The sequence below is a fragment of the Myodes glareolus genome, chromosome 3 (genome assembly GCF_982192425.1).
Source record: "Myodes glareolus chromosome 3, mMyoGla1.1, whole genome shotgun sequence".
NCBI lineage: Eukaryota > Metazoa > Chordata > Mammalia > Rodentia > Cricetidae > Myodes > Myodes glareolus.
The window spans coordinates 125,555,178-125,571,605 of NC_142028.1; the positions used below are offsets into that span (position 1 = coordinate 125,555,178).

The 16,428-nt window shown below is 40.9% G+C and overlaps 1 protein-coding gene across 1 annotated transcript in view; it reads right to left on the bottom strand.

Annotated features, from left to right (window-relative positions):
- Positions 1-251: 251 nt before the first annotated feature.
- Positions 252-16,428, bottom strand: part of Pappa (pappalysin 1) — a 234,970-nt gene continuing 218,793 nt past the window's right edge. Inside the window, exon 22 of the mRNA XM_048459342.3 lies at positions 252-7,131. Within this exon, the coding sequence (XP_048315299.3) occupies positions 7,024-7,131 (108 nt within the window). The 3' untranslated portion in view covers positions 252-7,023. The remainder of the gene's footprint in view (positions 7,132-16,428) is intronic.

Sequence of the window (16,428 nt, forward strand, 5' to 3'; positions counted from 1 at the left end):
GGTTGTTTTGCTTTTCGGGTCTTTAGGTTGAACCACAATATCAGTCCCTGAACTTTTGTTAATTGCAATTCATACCTTTAATCCCAGCACTCAATAAATAGAGGCAGGGGGATCTCCAGATCTCCATGAGCGAGAGGCCAGCCTCTTCTACAGAGTGAGTTTTAGGATAGCTAGGGCTACACAGAAAAGCCCTGTCTTGAAAAACAAAACAGCAAACAAACAAACAAACAAAAAACAAAACAAAAAGGGAGCCTTATGAAGTTGATATTTTATTTTCATTTCACAGATAGGAAGACAAGACCTTAAAACAATTTAATAATTTTCCAAAGACTGCCTAGTTACCTACTAACTGGCGCCTGGAAAACAGTAAAAATGTGCTACATAGAGCGAAAGCAGCAATATTTCCGTCTCAGCTATCGGGTACATGAATGGACAGGATGATTAAGTGTTCATTGTTTTATTTATTATTTTTAACACAACTTCATTTTTAAATTTTTATACATATACATTGCGTTGTAGTCAAATTCACCCCTCATCGTCTCGTCCCCTTCCACCTCTGCAGATGTCCCTTTCAAGGCAGTCTTCTCACTTTATTGTTTTTTTTCTCGGACACTTGTTTAAATAGGTTTGCTTCTTTGAGCTTGGGTAGAGGGTTATTTACTGGAACATGGGCACCTTGCCAAAGGCTAAAACATTGAAGAAAATTACACTTCTCTTCACCTGCAACCGTGAACTGGCAGTGACACCATAAAGAGAGAGGAGTCACAACCAGCACCCTGTTCCAATCCCCAATCCATGGTGGAATGTTGAAGGACCCCCCCAGTATCTCACAGGTTTATGTAGTACCATCATCTGTAGTGAGCTCAAGATTGCTACAACCATATTGTAACCAGAAGATAGGATGTGATCTGTTTTGGTTTTGTTTCGCTGGTTCTTTTTAATGAAAATAAAGAATATTCTCAGAGGTTATTGTTGAAGACAGAGTTCAAAGAGCAATATATAGTGACAAGTGGTATATGCTTCAGGGCCACAAAGTGGAAATGTCTTACAGTGAACAATAATGTTGGCCAGGTTGTGCATGTATAAAATATAAATATCCTTCAGGAATTATGTAGAAAATTTGGTATGTATCAAATTCAATTTAATGTTTTTCATTGATTTTTTAAAGTTATATACTCACATATTCTCTTTCATATTATTGTGTGTACGTGTGTGCACACACACACATGCACACATGTCCATTCTATAAGACTCTACAGTAGACAAAAAACACACAACAATATTTTTAAGCAGACAAGCTATTATATATTTTCATAATATAGAATTTTAAGGTATAGTAATCAACAGTGGCAAAATATTTGTCTTAGACATTATTTTTGTGTATGCGTGTCAGATCCAACCTGTAACTGAGACCAGAGAGAACAATAGGAAAACACAAACCCATGAGAAGAGGATAAAAAATACCATGAACAGCAAAATATGTCTGAGTATTTAAAACCGTATAGAAAAAATAAATTAGATGAACCATCGTGTAAATATAAATTAAAAAAGATGACATTCTTAATAAATAAAGTTAACTATTTACATTTTTATATATTGCTGAAAGCTTAACTTAGATCCATAAAAACACATTAACAGGAACAATAAAACCCAACCCAAGAGCAGCACATTCTGCGCGTGAGGTACAGGAAGAAGGTTAGAGTTGTACTTAGTTTTTGGTGTTTACTTTGCTTTTGTCTTTCTTTTCACTCTCTCTCTCTCTCTCTCTCTCTTTCTTTCTTCCTTTTTCTTTCTTTTTTTGTTTCTTTGTGGCTTTTTTTGTTTTTTTTTGTTTTTGTTTTTTACAGTAGACCAGTAGAATTCTCATGAGAATAGATTCTAAGCACTTAAATGAAGAGTCATATTTTTTGGTTGCTTCCAGAAGGTGCCAAACAGATTCTAAGATCATAACAATTAGAAAAACCTCAATAATTTTGACAATAATAAAAATGTATAATATGATACATAAATATGGAAGAGCAGTTTGTAATATGAATACATTTTCTCTAGATGAGATCACAGTTTTGTAAATATTACATTTAAGTATATATATACACACATATATGTACAACTATATATACATGTGCATATATATGTAAATTTTTATTTATATATAATATCTTTATATAGATAGGTATCTGCAGACAGGTTATTGATTATAGAGACCCAAGACAGTAACTCAATCATTGTTCATAGTTCTCCTCTTACTGACTGCTGGTGTGAAGTTTAAGAAGCCCAACTTGTTCTCAGAATGTTATCTGAATTATTACTGAAACACATGTTGTGGAAACTAAGTGTCGGAAGGGAGGAATCTGCTGGAGGAAAAACTTCAGACCCTCTTACTCTGCAAATTATTAATGTCCCCCCACCTCCCAAATCTTAACTAGACGTCAGTAGTCTGACTTTTACACTGTAGGAAGTCATTGGATTTTGGTCAAATCATTAAATTGGTAAAGGCCAGAATAAGAGAGGGGAAACTTGCAGTTATCCACAGAGAGAAAAAGTCCCCTGTGCACTCTGTTAAGGTGAACTGTAATCCAGGCATTCGAGGTTTATGCCTTGAAATGTCAATCAAGCACTCCCTAGGTCTGAAAAGGGCAATAGGCCTATGAATTCTTGAAAAACAACCTATGGACTTTGCACCAGGTGGTGTCTGTAACAGATTACACAGTCCATGTAAAAACCTCAAAGCCTTCTGACCCTCTGTCCTCCCACTGTGAGGTAGGTAAGTAGTAGTATCCCCATTTTTCGGCTAGAGAAACTGAGGCAAATGTGGAGGCAATCTGATGACTTGTTCAAGATCACCGAGTGAACTGACTGATGCCTGGTGTCACACATTCTGGAACTTTGTGCCAGGCACATAAACTTCTATGTTCATTGTGATTACATTACTCTTACAAAGGAAATAATAGCTAGAAATTTGACAAAACTTGAATAAATTACAAAAAGAGAATTTTATAAAACTCATTTTGTATTTTGTTATTTATTTGGTTTGTTTTCTTTCTCAAAATTCATTGGGATCACCTGTCTGGTCATTTAGCAGCTTCTTAGGAACTGAGCTATGCTGGGTGGTTCTGAGTGTGGTCTTCAGGAAATTCAGGGCCAGACAGGCAAATATAAATAACTTAGAGTGGGACAAAAACAAAGACATAGTTTATCTCCTTAACATTTGGTAAAAAACAATATCAACCCTCCTCTGTCCCCTCTGCCATAGACAGTCACAAAAAAACAAAAAAAACAAAAAAACAAAAAAAGAACAATGCCCCAGTAAAAACAATTCAAGGGAGAAAATGCCTTACTTTCTGGACCTACCACAGTGTATAGAAAATAGCAAACAGTGCCATGAAACCCCACTCTTCACTTTCTAGAGAAATCTATATGTCATCTCTACATACTTTGTCTGTGGAATAAACAGTTTCCTCAAGGAATAATAAAAATAGGGTTCATATCCTTAGGTTCTGATGATACATTTTAGTTCCTCGCAATCATATTGTCTTCTATTAATTTCTATCCATATAACTTTGTCATCGTCAATTTATTTCTCACTTGAACTAGTTCCAGAAACACACACACACACACACACACACACACACACACACACACACACACCGTTAACAGGACTATGGTTTCCTCCTTTTCTACTCTTCCCTTTTCTTTCTTTCATTTCTTTTTCTACTTATTTCTTTAAAAACAATCAAACAGGTAAGACCTTTAACAAATCGACAGTTAAAGCCAAGTTAAATCGAACCTGGAAGGGAGGTAGCTGAAATCTGTCCCAAAGAATTATTTTCAACAAATAGCATTTAAGCATTGGCCAAAGTGGGAATGGGACAGAGAACAGTCTCGGCAGTGGCCCAGTGTGCTGAGGCCAAGTGCGGCAGCTGATTCCCTCCCTTTCCAAAAGCCTGCTATTTAAGACTATTAATCTCTTCTCTGCTTTACACCCCTCTTCACCTACCCACACTGACTTCCCATACGAGCTTGTTGGCACACAGTCTAGGGGTATTGCAAGTCCTCTGGGCAGACAGTGAGTTGCGGTTTGGAACAGTTTCCCGGATGGGGCCTAGAGAACTGTCCACCTCGTCTGTGCTTCCTTGCTGCGAACAGCCTGATACTTCAGCTGCAGAACTCCCCAGTGCTTTAGGGGCCTGAAACTGTGGCTGTGCAACAGTGCTACAGACCCGCCTCCTCCTGATTACCCCATTGTCGGGAGCAGATGACTGAGGGGATGTGGCAGGGAGTTTATTCTCAGGAAGAAAATGAAACTGGGAATCAGTGCGTTGCACAAATACAGCTGACTGTCCTGCGCTAAGAGAAGATCCTCTGAATTACACATCCCTTGTGGACATGAGGCAGGCTACCAGTTGTGTAGCTTCTTTTATCTAATAGGCTCAGCAAATATGAATTTGCTCCTAGCAGGTTTGATTGGCAGCAAAGAGAAAACGGGATGGGATTTTGCCTGGAAAGGCCCACTTCACTGTATGAATCTTCAAAGAGGAGCCAGCCTCCAGAAATCGGCTGGAGAGTAGGAACAAATAACAGTGGGAGGAAAGAGAGACTTGGATGAGGAGTGATTGACAGACATTCTTATCTCTTTCTTCAGTTTCCATGACTCTACTATTTATAATGTCATCTTTGGGTCTTAGGTGGTTTCTGTACTACCTATGGGCATAATAATCTGTTGGATGGGCTGGTTCTGTACTACCCTTTAGCTTGTCCTGTCTAAGCTGACACAACATATCTAGTCAAGAGAGGGGCCTGAAGGGTTGACAAAAGTTTCAGGATCCTGGAGAGTTAATAGTTCTTATTTATTTTGTTAAAGATTGGTCCTAGTAATTAGAGTGGGGAGTGTTCTCTATATAAATGTGATATGCTCTTGGAGGATCCAAAGTGCTTGGCCATTACATCATTGGCCATTTCTCCATTCTAGACTTCAACTTCAGAGGACAAGCTTCCTACAGGACAAGCTGCCCAATCTAAGCACTATATCCTTATTTGTGGGCACCTGTGTGAAAAGCACCTTGGTACATTTCTTGATATTACAAACCACTGATGGTCAATAAATAGCTTTGCAAATATTCTTGATCAGTAGGAAAAAGCTATTGGTCATAATATGAAAACACAGTTTGTGAAGCTACTGTTGGTCCTAGTAGAAAGGAGAGCATGATAGATTAACAATGGAAGCCTGAGATGCAGGGTGGCTACGCATGGGCTGACATTTTGCATTCTGTTCCAAACTTTGCTTGTATTAGTTATCCCCACTAAACCTGAGATCAACTGGTATCCTGTCATCTTTAAGTTATACAATTCATTTAGATCCTGCCATCTCCTTTCTTCCCAGCTCCATGTTTCACAAATTATAACAAATTTAACTACTCTATACACCTCAACCTGTGTTAAATCTCTTCCCATAGTAATTCAGAGGATATGTATAGGTAACTGGACAAAAAGAGGCCCTGCACACATTGCTGGCCTCCATGTACAGTAGACTCATTTCCTCTTAATGTTTGAAAACTAAATATGGGAGGAGGAGAAGGAGTGGAGACCAACAGTGAATGTGGAAAGATGTCCTAACATCGAGAAAATTATATGGAAAGATGGAAAGTATGGTGACTGTGCTGGGTGCTGAGTCTGGATCTCCAGAACTTCTTACTGTTCCTCTCCTCCTCTAGAATACCACCTACACTGATCATATCCAAGACGTTTTAGAACGGCATCTGCTTAGAGTAATAGTGGGAGTCTGAAGAGCAAAGCTTGCTCTAGCCTACAGAGTTGGGAAAACTGAAACAAGGATAAGAACCCTTCCAACAGCCTCTGGGGGCTCCAGCATCCCCAGGTTTAACACTGTTCCACTAGATTAGAAAATCTAACACTGGTTTAGATATTCTCAGGAAGGGCTTGAGCATCTGATAGCCCTCAAGTCTTTTCCAGACTAAGAAGTCTTAAGCATGTTAAAGTTGTTTTTTTTTTCCTTGAAGATGGGCCATGAAGTGAGGAACTCTGGAAAAAATATGAATCACTTTTAAGGCAGTCTACTTGGTTATATGGAGTCTGTCCTAAGCTAGTTCTACCACCGACGAACACTCAGTGTATGGGCAGAGCAGCAGGAATAGCAGCAGGTGTGGTCCAAAGGGGAGATCTGGAGAATGGGTGGATCTGGAAGGCATTTGAAGACCTCAAGTCTCAAACAGGGAGCTGATAGAATACAGGACTCTGCAGTCCTAAGCCATTTCCAGCTAGGCCTCACACCCTGGTGTTGGGGCAAAATTCCCATGGCAGCAGAATAAAATGGGGAGCTTTGCGTACATTGGAATATTTACTTATTCTTGGTCCCTAGCTCCCTAGAAGATCGATAGTCACAAACCATTTCACTTCTGGCCTCAAAACCCTACAACATAATGATGTATGCACTACGTTTTTTGTGACTTGGATTCTGAGTTATATTTGCTTTTCAGTTCTTGCTGTAGTTTCTATAAGTCTCTTTCTCCCAAGGGCAGTGTTGGCTGGAAGCTTGGGAAAGGAAAGAGTGAGATGCACTTTTGTTGTTGTTTTGTTTTGTTTTTCCAGTTGTTTTCTGATTATTTTCTAAAACTGCCCTCACACAGATGTTTGTATGGGTGTGTATGCATGCATGTGTACTAACCACAGATGTGCATACTCCTTGATACAAAACATGGTTTTGTTGTTGTTGCTTTGAGCTTTGGTCATGTGACAAATGGTTAGAATTTTAAGAGGCTCTGGGACTACATGTAGTGTACGTAATCCATCTTAGACCGTGGGATAGTATGCCATTCCATCATTCAACATGGTGAGATTCAGTTCATTGCCCCACAGTTGGTCCTTCCTGGGTGAAATTAAAGGCAGACCGGTTGGGTGCTAAGGATCCCTGGTGTGGAGAGGCCATTTCATTGAGCAGCAGACTGTGAAATCAATACCAGAGGGATGTGGGTCCTGGCGTTAGGACATCTTGGACAGCTCCTTTGTTTAGCCGTGACTATATCCCCGAAGGTCTTTCCGGCTGTGTTCTTGGGCTTCAGGGTCCCGACAGGCACAGTCTTCTTGGAGGTCACAGGACATAGGAAAGGGAGTGACCTGAAGAGAGAAACACTGGAGTGAATCAGATGATTTGGTTTAGCTTTCAGTGTGGTGGTAAAGAGCGAGAAGACAATCATAGATTTGGAAAAGAGATTCAAGGTCATGTCATAGTTCTCCTTTTGTGAAGCACTACAATAACCTTTTCTGCAGTACCGGGTCACTTTCACAACAGCTGCATCCGGAGAGACAATTGCTACAGATAAGGCAATGCTCTCTTCATATAAGAAAATTCTGATTCCCCTTTCATCTCTACACCAACTGCCCTTTATCAATGATGAAGCCAGGAAAGGGACACTCTTTGCTGAAAGTAAGAGATCAATCTGCTACTTAAAGTAAAACAAGTTACTTCTCTCTGTGCCTCGGAAATAACTGAGTAAGTTATAGGGGCTGAGTAACATGGGTAAATATCATTATGAGTGCTAATCTAGTTTGTTAATACAGTTCTACAGTGGAAAAACTAACAAAGAAAACTGTTGTGATTAATAAATTAAAATAAAAGATGTGGACATGTCTTTTCAATGAACATAGCTCTCTGAACATACTGTATATATGGTTTGGGGAGGCAAAAATAAAATCCAAAGAATGTATGAAACAAGTTTATGTGACCTCTACAGAGCCTGAAGTTCTAAGAAAGAAGCATTTTACGCAAAAGTTTCGAATTAAATTTTTTGTGAAAACCTCTCTTGGAAACAGAATTTAGCACAAGAAAAAATGAGAGGCTGAAGTTCCATTCCCAGTCCGCCCTGTCATGTGCTCTGTGACCTTGGCTGGCTGGCCTTTCTAGAAAGTGGTAGGAAAAGCCCAACAGAGCAAGTGTCTTCCCCATCCGGCAGATGATCCGTCTTCCCAAAGATTGCAGTGCAATCCCTGCTGAGTCCCAGCCTGAACTAACGCAAGCCGATTTCACCGTATTGCATCATGACATTTGTTTGTAACTTTCCCCAGAGGGTCCCCCATCTGCGCGAATGGGCTTAATGACCTCATTCGCCTCCTGCCTAGGCAGGGTCTCCAAGTGCTCACTTTGTCTCTGAAAGCATCTTTGTCTTCCTTGTTCTTATATATTTGTAGACTAATTATCTCTCTCTCCCACCCCTCTCTCTTCTCTAAGCCTCCATACTAACAATCTTTCTCCTTCCTGAAATTTTTGCAATAATTTAAATTGAAGTGTTAATATTGGTCCCTCTCTCTCACTTATTTCCGGCATGACCTTGAACATATGACAAGTTCTGGAGTCTTAGCAAACTCATTCATTACGTAGGAACAATAGAAGTACATCCTTATGTTTCCTGAAACCGTGATGAAGGATAAATAAAATAGCTCATGAAAAATACCTAGTACAATGTTTGACAAACAAAGTGACCAATTACACAGACATATATTCATGGACACAGATTGCAGACACACTGATACAGCTCCCTCCCACCAGTTCTTTGATATTGAACTAGAAATAGGGTCAGTCTTGTTCCTTATAGCTTTCTTAGAGCCTAAGCCACAGAAATAGTGAGTTGCTCTTTGTTTCCCCTGCCATGCCCTGTCCAGTGTGCCTAAGACAACTCTTTTCTTCACCTTTCAAATAAAAGATACTTTACTTGGTGCCATGCTAGCCAGATTTAGTCTTCTTTCTTTGAGTACCTGCCTCTCAAATTACACCCACTCTTCCTTCTTCAGGGTATTTACAACCTAGCCTCTAAGGCTGTGGTTCTCAACCTGTGGGTGGCAACCTTTTTGGAGGTTGACTGACCCTTTCATAGAGGTCGTGTATCAGATATCCTGCATATCAGATACTTACATTACGATTCATGACAGTAGTGAAATTACAGTTATGAAGTGACAACAGAAATAATTTTACTGTTGGGGGGTCACCACAAGACGAGGATCTGTATTTAAGGGCCTCAGCATGAGGAAGGCTGCTCTGCTCTGAGGACTTGTTTGTGGGGGGGGGGGGGGGAATTTGAACATTCTCTCTAGAATCTACAGTATTCTTTCCAAGACTTATTTCCCATAGATTCTTCCTCTTCAGGAGGAGCACACAATGTTAGAACTGAAAGAGACACAGAGAGAAACTGCCTGTCCCAGGTGGAGAGACCGAGCCTAGATCAAAGGCAAACTCCAATAGCCAACTCAATGTGGAGAGTCCTGTGCTGGCAGCCGGGAGACCTGGACCGCCCCTCCTTCATTCATGCTCACTGTACAGTTGAAAGAAATGACCTCTCTGTCATGACCCATAGTTTCTCCATGTATGAAACAGAGATTAGAACAGCCACAATGCTATATACGGCTGTGAGGTTCAAGCAAGAGAAAACACACAGAATCCCTAAAACAACCCAACCCATAGGGTTTGCAATGAGGAATAAAATACGCTAACTCAGGCTTTTCTCTCACATATCCACCGTCCTGTCAGCCTCTCGTCCCTTCTCTCCCTCCTATGCTAACTCAGGCTTTTCTCTCACATACCCACCATCCTGTCGGCCTCTCGTCCCTTCCCTCCCTCCTCCAGACTCTGTCCCTGACCCATCCGTCCTCCTGCCCCCTCCCTTGACCGTGCTCATCTTCTGCCTTTAAAACATTCCAGTTAGCACCAATGTCTTCTTTAGATTCTCTGTGTAATTCTTTCCTACCAGGGCAACTTCACATACTGAACAGACAAGGATTTAACAAATTCTGTTTCTTGGAAGAAAATTCAAACTGTCCGCTGTAGGTCCAGGGCACAACACCATCCATCCAAGCACTTTATGATTCTCAGCCTTCATATGCCCCTTTTCTCCTTCACCTTCTGGGCTGTAGCCCCTTAGAGTTTTTCAAATACTACGTTTTTTAGTAGGATTTTTACATTTGTAGCCTTTGTCTGTTCAGATTCCTGTGTCCTAACGGCTGTGCCACATGTCTTAGCTTAAGACCTCCTCACCTTTCTCTTTGATCTTAGGAAAGCACAGAACATTACATTTAACTCTTCCTGCACAGAATTGTTCTCACTTGGGGGTCTGCTCAGTCTGGGAAGGAGGAGGGGCAACTGTTTAACTGAATATTTGCTAAGTGATGGCCCCAAGTCGACTCATCTGTGGATGAGCACGTGAATGCACAACAGACGTAGCACAGGTCATGGAGGCCCTGGTCGTGGACACATTTTCTGATAACTTTGCACGGACCCCTTCCTTTTTAGGACTTCAGTTTCCCAATTTATATAATACACTTTGATATTTATGATTTAACATCTAATATGGCTGAAAATAAGAAAGCAGAACCCTGTCCAAAAAAAGTGTGATATCATGGTGTGTGTGTGTGTATGTGTGTGTGTGTGTGTGTGTGTGGTGTTAAGTCTGGGGTCTTATACTTGATAGGCAAACCCTCTCCCACTGAGTTGCTCATACCTCCTTCCTAGGAACTTGGAAAAGACTTTTCACAACAAACTCTGCCTTTTCTGTTTCCTTTCCTACCCTCTTCCGTTCTCTTAGAGTCTCCAAAGTCGCTGGCAGGCAGAACTCCGGCACCAGCTGATTCTCACACTAGTTTGGCTATGTTTGGATGAGATCTCTATGCTCCATCCTACCAAAGTCATGGTGGGATACACTGCTTAGCCTTATTACGGGGGGTAGGGTCTTGGTCCTGCTTCACTTAGTATACCAGACTTTGTTGATTCTCCAAGGGAGGCTTTACCTCTTCTGAGAAGTGGAGCCGGGAGGTATGGTGGGAGGTGGTGGGGACAGAAGAAAGGGAGGAAGAAGGAATAAGGGCTATTATGTGAAATGTTTAAAGTTTAAATAAAAAATAAGAAAAAACAAAAAAGAGAAACATATCTGAAAGTAAACCATGAAAAATGTAATTAGAATATGATTAAAGTCTGGAAGACTTGGTCTTCAAATAGGAATCTTGAGTTCCACTGTGTTCTTTTAATACAGGTGTATTAATAAGACCATGGTAGAAGTTTGGAATTTATTTGTAGAGCTCCGAGTGAGAGTCAGAGGCCTTCATAAAGTTTGTACAATGTTCTGATGAGGAATCAAAAAGTCGGCTCCTCTACAAAGCAGCTCTGAGATCTTTGTCTCTGAAGGTGAACTGAGCCTGAGCTAATCTCATCCTGCATTGTCTCATTCAATGCTTCCCAGCAACCCTAATAAGGCAGCTATTCTTATTAGCCCCGGCTTATACCTTAGAGGAAACTAAGATGCGAAGAAGTGAGTCACCAGCTGGCACGAGGCCAGGGACATTCATCTGTGTTTATCACCATCTCTCAGTGCCACCCCCAGACCCCAAAAAACAAGAAGAGTAGGAGTCAGACTCATCTTACTGCAAAAGAAAAAAAAATCTAGGCCTAGGGACAAGGAACACAGTCTGTTATAGTAAAAGCTATGCGTCTGACTTCCAGTCTCTGAATCCCTACTCAGCTTCCCTTCCAGGTGACTTGAAACAGAAATCTGCCACACACCATGGTGGCCATATCAGATCATAACTGAAGATTCCCAATAACCATGTAGCTATGTGTCTCAAGCCAAGCTCTGCTAACAAGACTGGATCAATGACTCAAAGTAGGAATCTCTCCCTTTTCCTACTGGCTAAAGAAAGGTGTTCAGGCCTGAGTTGTCTCCATCTGGGTGAGCTATCCATGCTAAATCCTTCATCTATGGGTGTGAATGGCTCAGGAATGCAACTTAGGCAAGTCCACCACAAAACTCTGGCTGTAGGTTTTGTCTAGGGTTGGGAGACAGGCAAGGACTGGATTCTGACTCATACTCATTGGAGAGGTAAGAGAAAGCCCTCTCTCTCTCTCTCTCTCTCTCTCTCTCTCTCTTTCTCTCTCTCTCTCTCTCTCTCTCTCTCTCTCTCTCTCTCTCTCTCTCTCTCTGGTGTGTGTGTGTGTGTGTGTGTGTGTGTGTGTGTGTGTGTGTGTGTGTTGAGGAAATAAGAGGTGTCCTGTGTTGACAGTCTGAAAGCTTTGGTTCTGCCACCCCTATTCTATGGTACTTTGGGTCAACCACTGTATCTTCCCAAATCTTAGGGATTGTTTAGTAACCATATAAATTGTTAACAAGGCAAGTAGAAGACCTGACGCATATAAACACCATGTTTCTTGGGAGTGGGTGGATACAGCACAATCAATGGATAGAGTGTACAAGTGTGAGTAAAATATTCATGTTTACGAATATTGCATTAACAGTGAGGAAATCTGGTAGCAATGGAAAGAGAACTTGGATTGGAGTTCTTGCCCAGTGATTGACTCAACGTATACTCTCAAGAAAATCACTTCCTTTTCTGGGCTTTGGGGTTTTTGTTTATTTGTTTCAGTAAAATGAAGGCAATAAGAATCATATCTGAAGAGATTTTCTGGGAAAAAATGCAGCACAGTGTATTCCACAAAATCTGTGTTCATGAAATGATGGTGATAATGATCATGATGATATAGGCCATGGTGATGGTGATATTGGTCGTGCCAACACCGTCACTGATCGTGGCATGGTGAAGATGATGGAGGTGATGATATTGATAATAGTGACATTGAATATAACACCTTGAGACAGAAGAATTGAATTCACTCATAGTAACAAATTGAAAGGGCTTTTTCCATGTCTGTTGCACATAAAACGTCAGGGCCAATCTTGAACTGGAGGGAAATGGGGCACTTTTGGTATCTGTGATCACTGGGCATGGAAGAATTGGGCTGCTCTGCTTAGCTGGGCACTTGTATTCTGCTGCTAATCCTTTACTTTGAGCATATATACCCTGCCTTCTAAGAAGCATTCTTGGCTCCTATAAGCTGATACTGTGCTTGCAATACTTTCTGTGTTTCCCTATTACCTTTGTAGAATGATCAGGCATACTGGCCTGAGTGGTTAAAGCCTTATCCTTTTAGGCCTCTTTCTATTTACTCTGTGCTCTGATCTGCCTCTACAAAGGGAGATGTGACTTTCTTCCTCCTTCCCCTAAGTGATGTCTGGGTCCTGGAATGCTCTGTGCCCTCTGCTAAGACACTCTTCCTTCCTTTCCCTTATGTCTGCTCCTTTCTTAAGCCTTTCACCTGAGGTCCTATGGATGTGTAATGTCTCATCTACTATGTAGCCTTTTCTAGGAAACATTGTTAACACTCTTTATTTGCTATGTTGTCACCAATACTTGCTCGAAGAAATTACATATTTGTCCTTCTGATACTCTTAGTATGGCTGAGCCCAGTCCATTATTGTGCAGGGCTTATCACAGTATCCCTCCCATAGCAAGGGTTAACATTGCACAGATATCACATTTAGCCTTGTTACAGAGACGCCTATCTACAGTGTATGGATATGTATAAAGCAAAATACTTGCTATAAGGAGAAACACACAATGCTTTGACAATTCACAAGCCCATTGAAAGATGGTCAGAAAGCTTAGTATCTGGTGACATGTTTATCAAATGCTATAGATTTGTATCTCAGACCTGCTAGTTACTGGTTGGATGACCTTGACCTTTCTGAGTTTCATCAATACCTACAAGAGAGCTATTGAACTTGTGAAATGAAATGACAGAGAAAAGCAGGTAACTCCGCGTGTGACAGGGTCGACTGTCATAACCACTCACTAGGACAGCTTGTCTAGTAGTAGGGGTTCTTATCCCACAGACGTCTCTGTCACCTTGTACTCTTACTTGACCTCCCAAGTCTTTTCTCTTCCTCAGCAGACAGTTCTGGAAACACCATGCACAGAGTTTCCCGCCACCGGTCAGTGTGTAATAAGTCCTCAGCAGACACATTCTTGTGTTGGTAGCACCCCTGTGCTGTGGGTGAGTTCCTGAGAACCAGACTGGGTCCTCAGAAAAAGAGAATTTCCGCTGATGGAGGCCAATAGTATGGGTGAGAAGTAGACATAATAGAAAAGCTCAGGACACAAATCCAAGGAAGCCTTTCCTGTGATCTAAGAGGTTACCTACTGGGGGGGGATAGAGACAGAAGCAGAACTTTCTCCTGTTCCATGTAAACACAGAATAACCCCCAAGCTGGGCATCCTGGTATGGTAAAGATACTTGGGCAAAGCTGTTCCTGGGATAGTTGCCTTCACCATCTACAGGGAGGTTCCCAAATTCATGTTCCCTTGCAGCCTGGGCTCACCATAAAACCTCTTCAGCCTACACTGGGAAGACCATGCCAAGGTGCACGAGAACAAAGCCCTGCTCACAGGTACTGTCACCTTCTGAGACTTGGCCTTGTGCAGAAGCAAGAACAGGACTTGTGCGTCAGACAAAACTGGATTTGAATTTAAACTTTGCCAACCATTGATCAAAGGAACTTGGGAAAGCCTCATAATTATTTGGAGCCCAAGTTATTTTGTCTATTCTGTACAAGAAGTTGGAACTTATTTAGAGGTACATTGGGCAATTTGAATAGGACATGTGACATTAATGCAAGGTACTTTCCCTCTTCATTCTGGAACCTTTACTTTGAGAAGTATTAAACACTGGTGAACCTACAAAATAACTAGGACAACGTCACACATACCCTAAGAGAGTCATTTAGCATCTCTAGTCCATCCTTTTGGACATGGAGCACCACCATTCTGTCCCGAAACCACAATCACTGGGATGTCTCTCCTCCATCCTTAGGGAACTTGTCTCCCTGACGTACTGCAGACCTCATCCATCACATTTTCACAAAGACAGCTGAATGCACTGTCACTGGCTTCCTGCTCCTCATAGTCCCTAGCAGGCAAGTCTCACAAGGAAGCAGCTGTGTCCATTTGGCTCCTACTGTGGGTACACAACCTCATCCAGAGATTATGCTCAGTGGAAAGTCATCTCATTGGAAGAAGACCATACAATATACTGCTTTCTCCAGAAGGGTGGAGCAGCACAAAGTAGATGTTAATGCAAAATTCCTAGACTACATTTATATTGTTGGTGGACAAGAAAAGAAATGAGAGAAGAAAAGATCAGGAAATAGATTCAAAATCATCACAGCTCTTCTTTGGACTCCTTAGTGAAGACACTGCCTAAGTAAGGAAGGGCTCAGTAGTCTGAAGTTATTGCAGAAGCACCTAACTCAGGAACAGAGAGCCAAATAATGATTGATACATGCATGCGCGCGTACACACACACACACACACACACACACACACACACTAGAAATAAGCCACTATAACAACTTCGGTCACATTATTTCATCTCCCCACAAAATAGTCTGTTAAAAAAAAAAGTAATATGCTTAGGAAGGCTCCTAAGCAAACTGAGTTTTTTAATATTTTAGTTTATAAATTACAGTAGTATAAAATGCATTATAATCAGAAGCACTTTCTGACGAATTTTTGAGGTCACACAGGGTTGTAATTCTACAGAAACTTCTATTTGAAATAAAAATGACGCCCTCCACTCATTTTCAACACAACAGACTACTCTGATGAGAGAAAATATGAATTAAGATAGATTATATTCATTAGGAAGCAGCTATCAAGAATGTTAAAAATGCTTATGCCTTCAACCCTAGGAATTATTTTGTAAAGGAACAATAAGAGTTCTGAAAGTACTTACGTGTACAAAAAAAAAAAAACCCTCAAAAGTTCAAGACAAGAGTCAAAGCACATCACAACTCACTATAAATAATAACAGTAAACAATGACCTGAAGTGGTAGGCCATTTATACGTATAAATTTTCTTGTGCTAAGTCAACAGACGTTAGATCCCAAATTGGGAATGCACTGACTCATAGACGTGCATAGCTTTATATTTACAAAATACATAAAATAAAACACACCAAAATGGGAATGTTATTTTTTTAGTGGTATAGTCGCTGGCAAGTTGCCTTTGCTCTAGTAAATAGTCCGACCTAAATTCAGGCAAGAAACCCTGATTAAGTCGGTGGGTGGGTCAGACACAAAACGAAGGCAAGACATTAGGATCTGGACCAGCTCAGAAGGAGATTTCAATGAGTGAGGAAGGTATGAGAGGAGAATGAGGAGGAAAAGTTATTAGAATCATTGTAAAATGTATGAAACAGTCAAACAAAAATCGTTCAAGATAAAAAGCAACCATGATTTTCTTCAGGCTGGAAGACAATAAGTATGTTCTTCTGTTTCTTTCTTGCTAGATTTCCCAAAGAATAAAATATATATTGTTTCATTTTTAGGATAAAGTTTGTTAACAGGAAATTGATTGTATTCTCTTACATTAAGCATAAAATATGTTTTAGTAAAAGTACAAAACCAAAACCACAATAGGTCAGGCATTTTGTAAAAAATACTGCCCACTCGGGACTGACAGGACTCCAGAAAACATATAAGCACTCTTATGTGTCAGCCGTTAACAGTTCTTTCATTTGACTGTGTGCCCATTCATCCCTG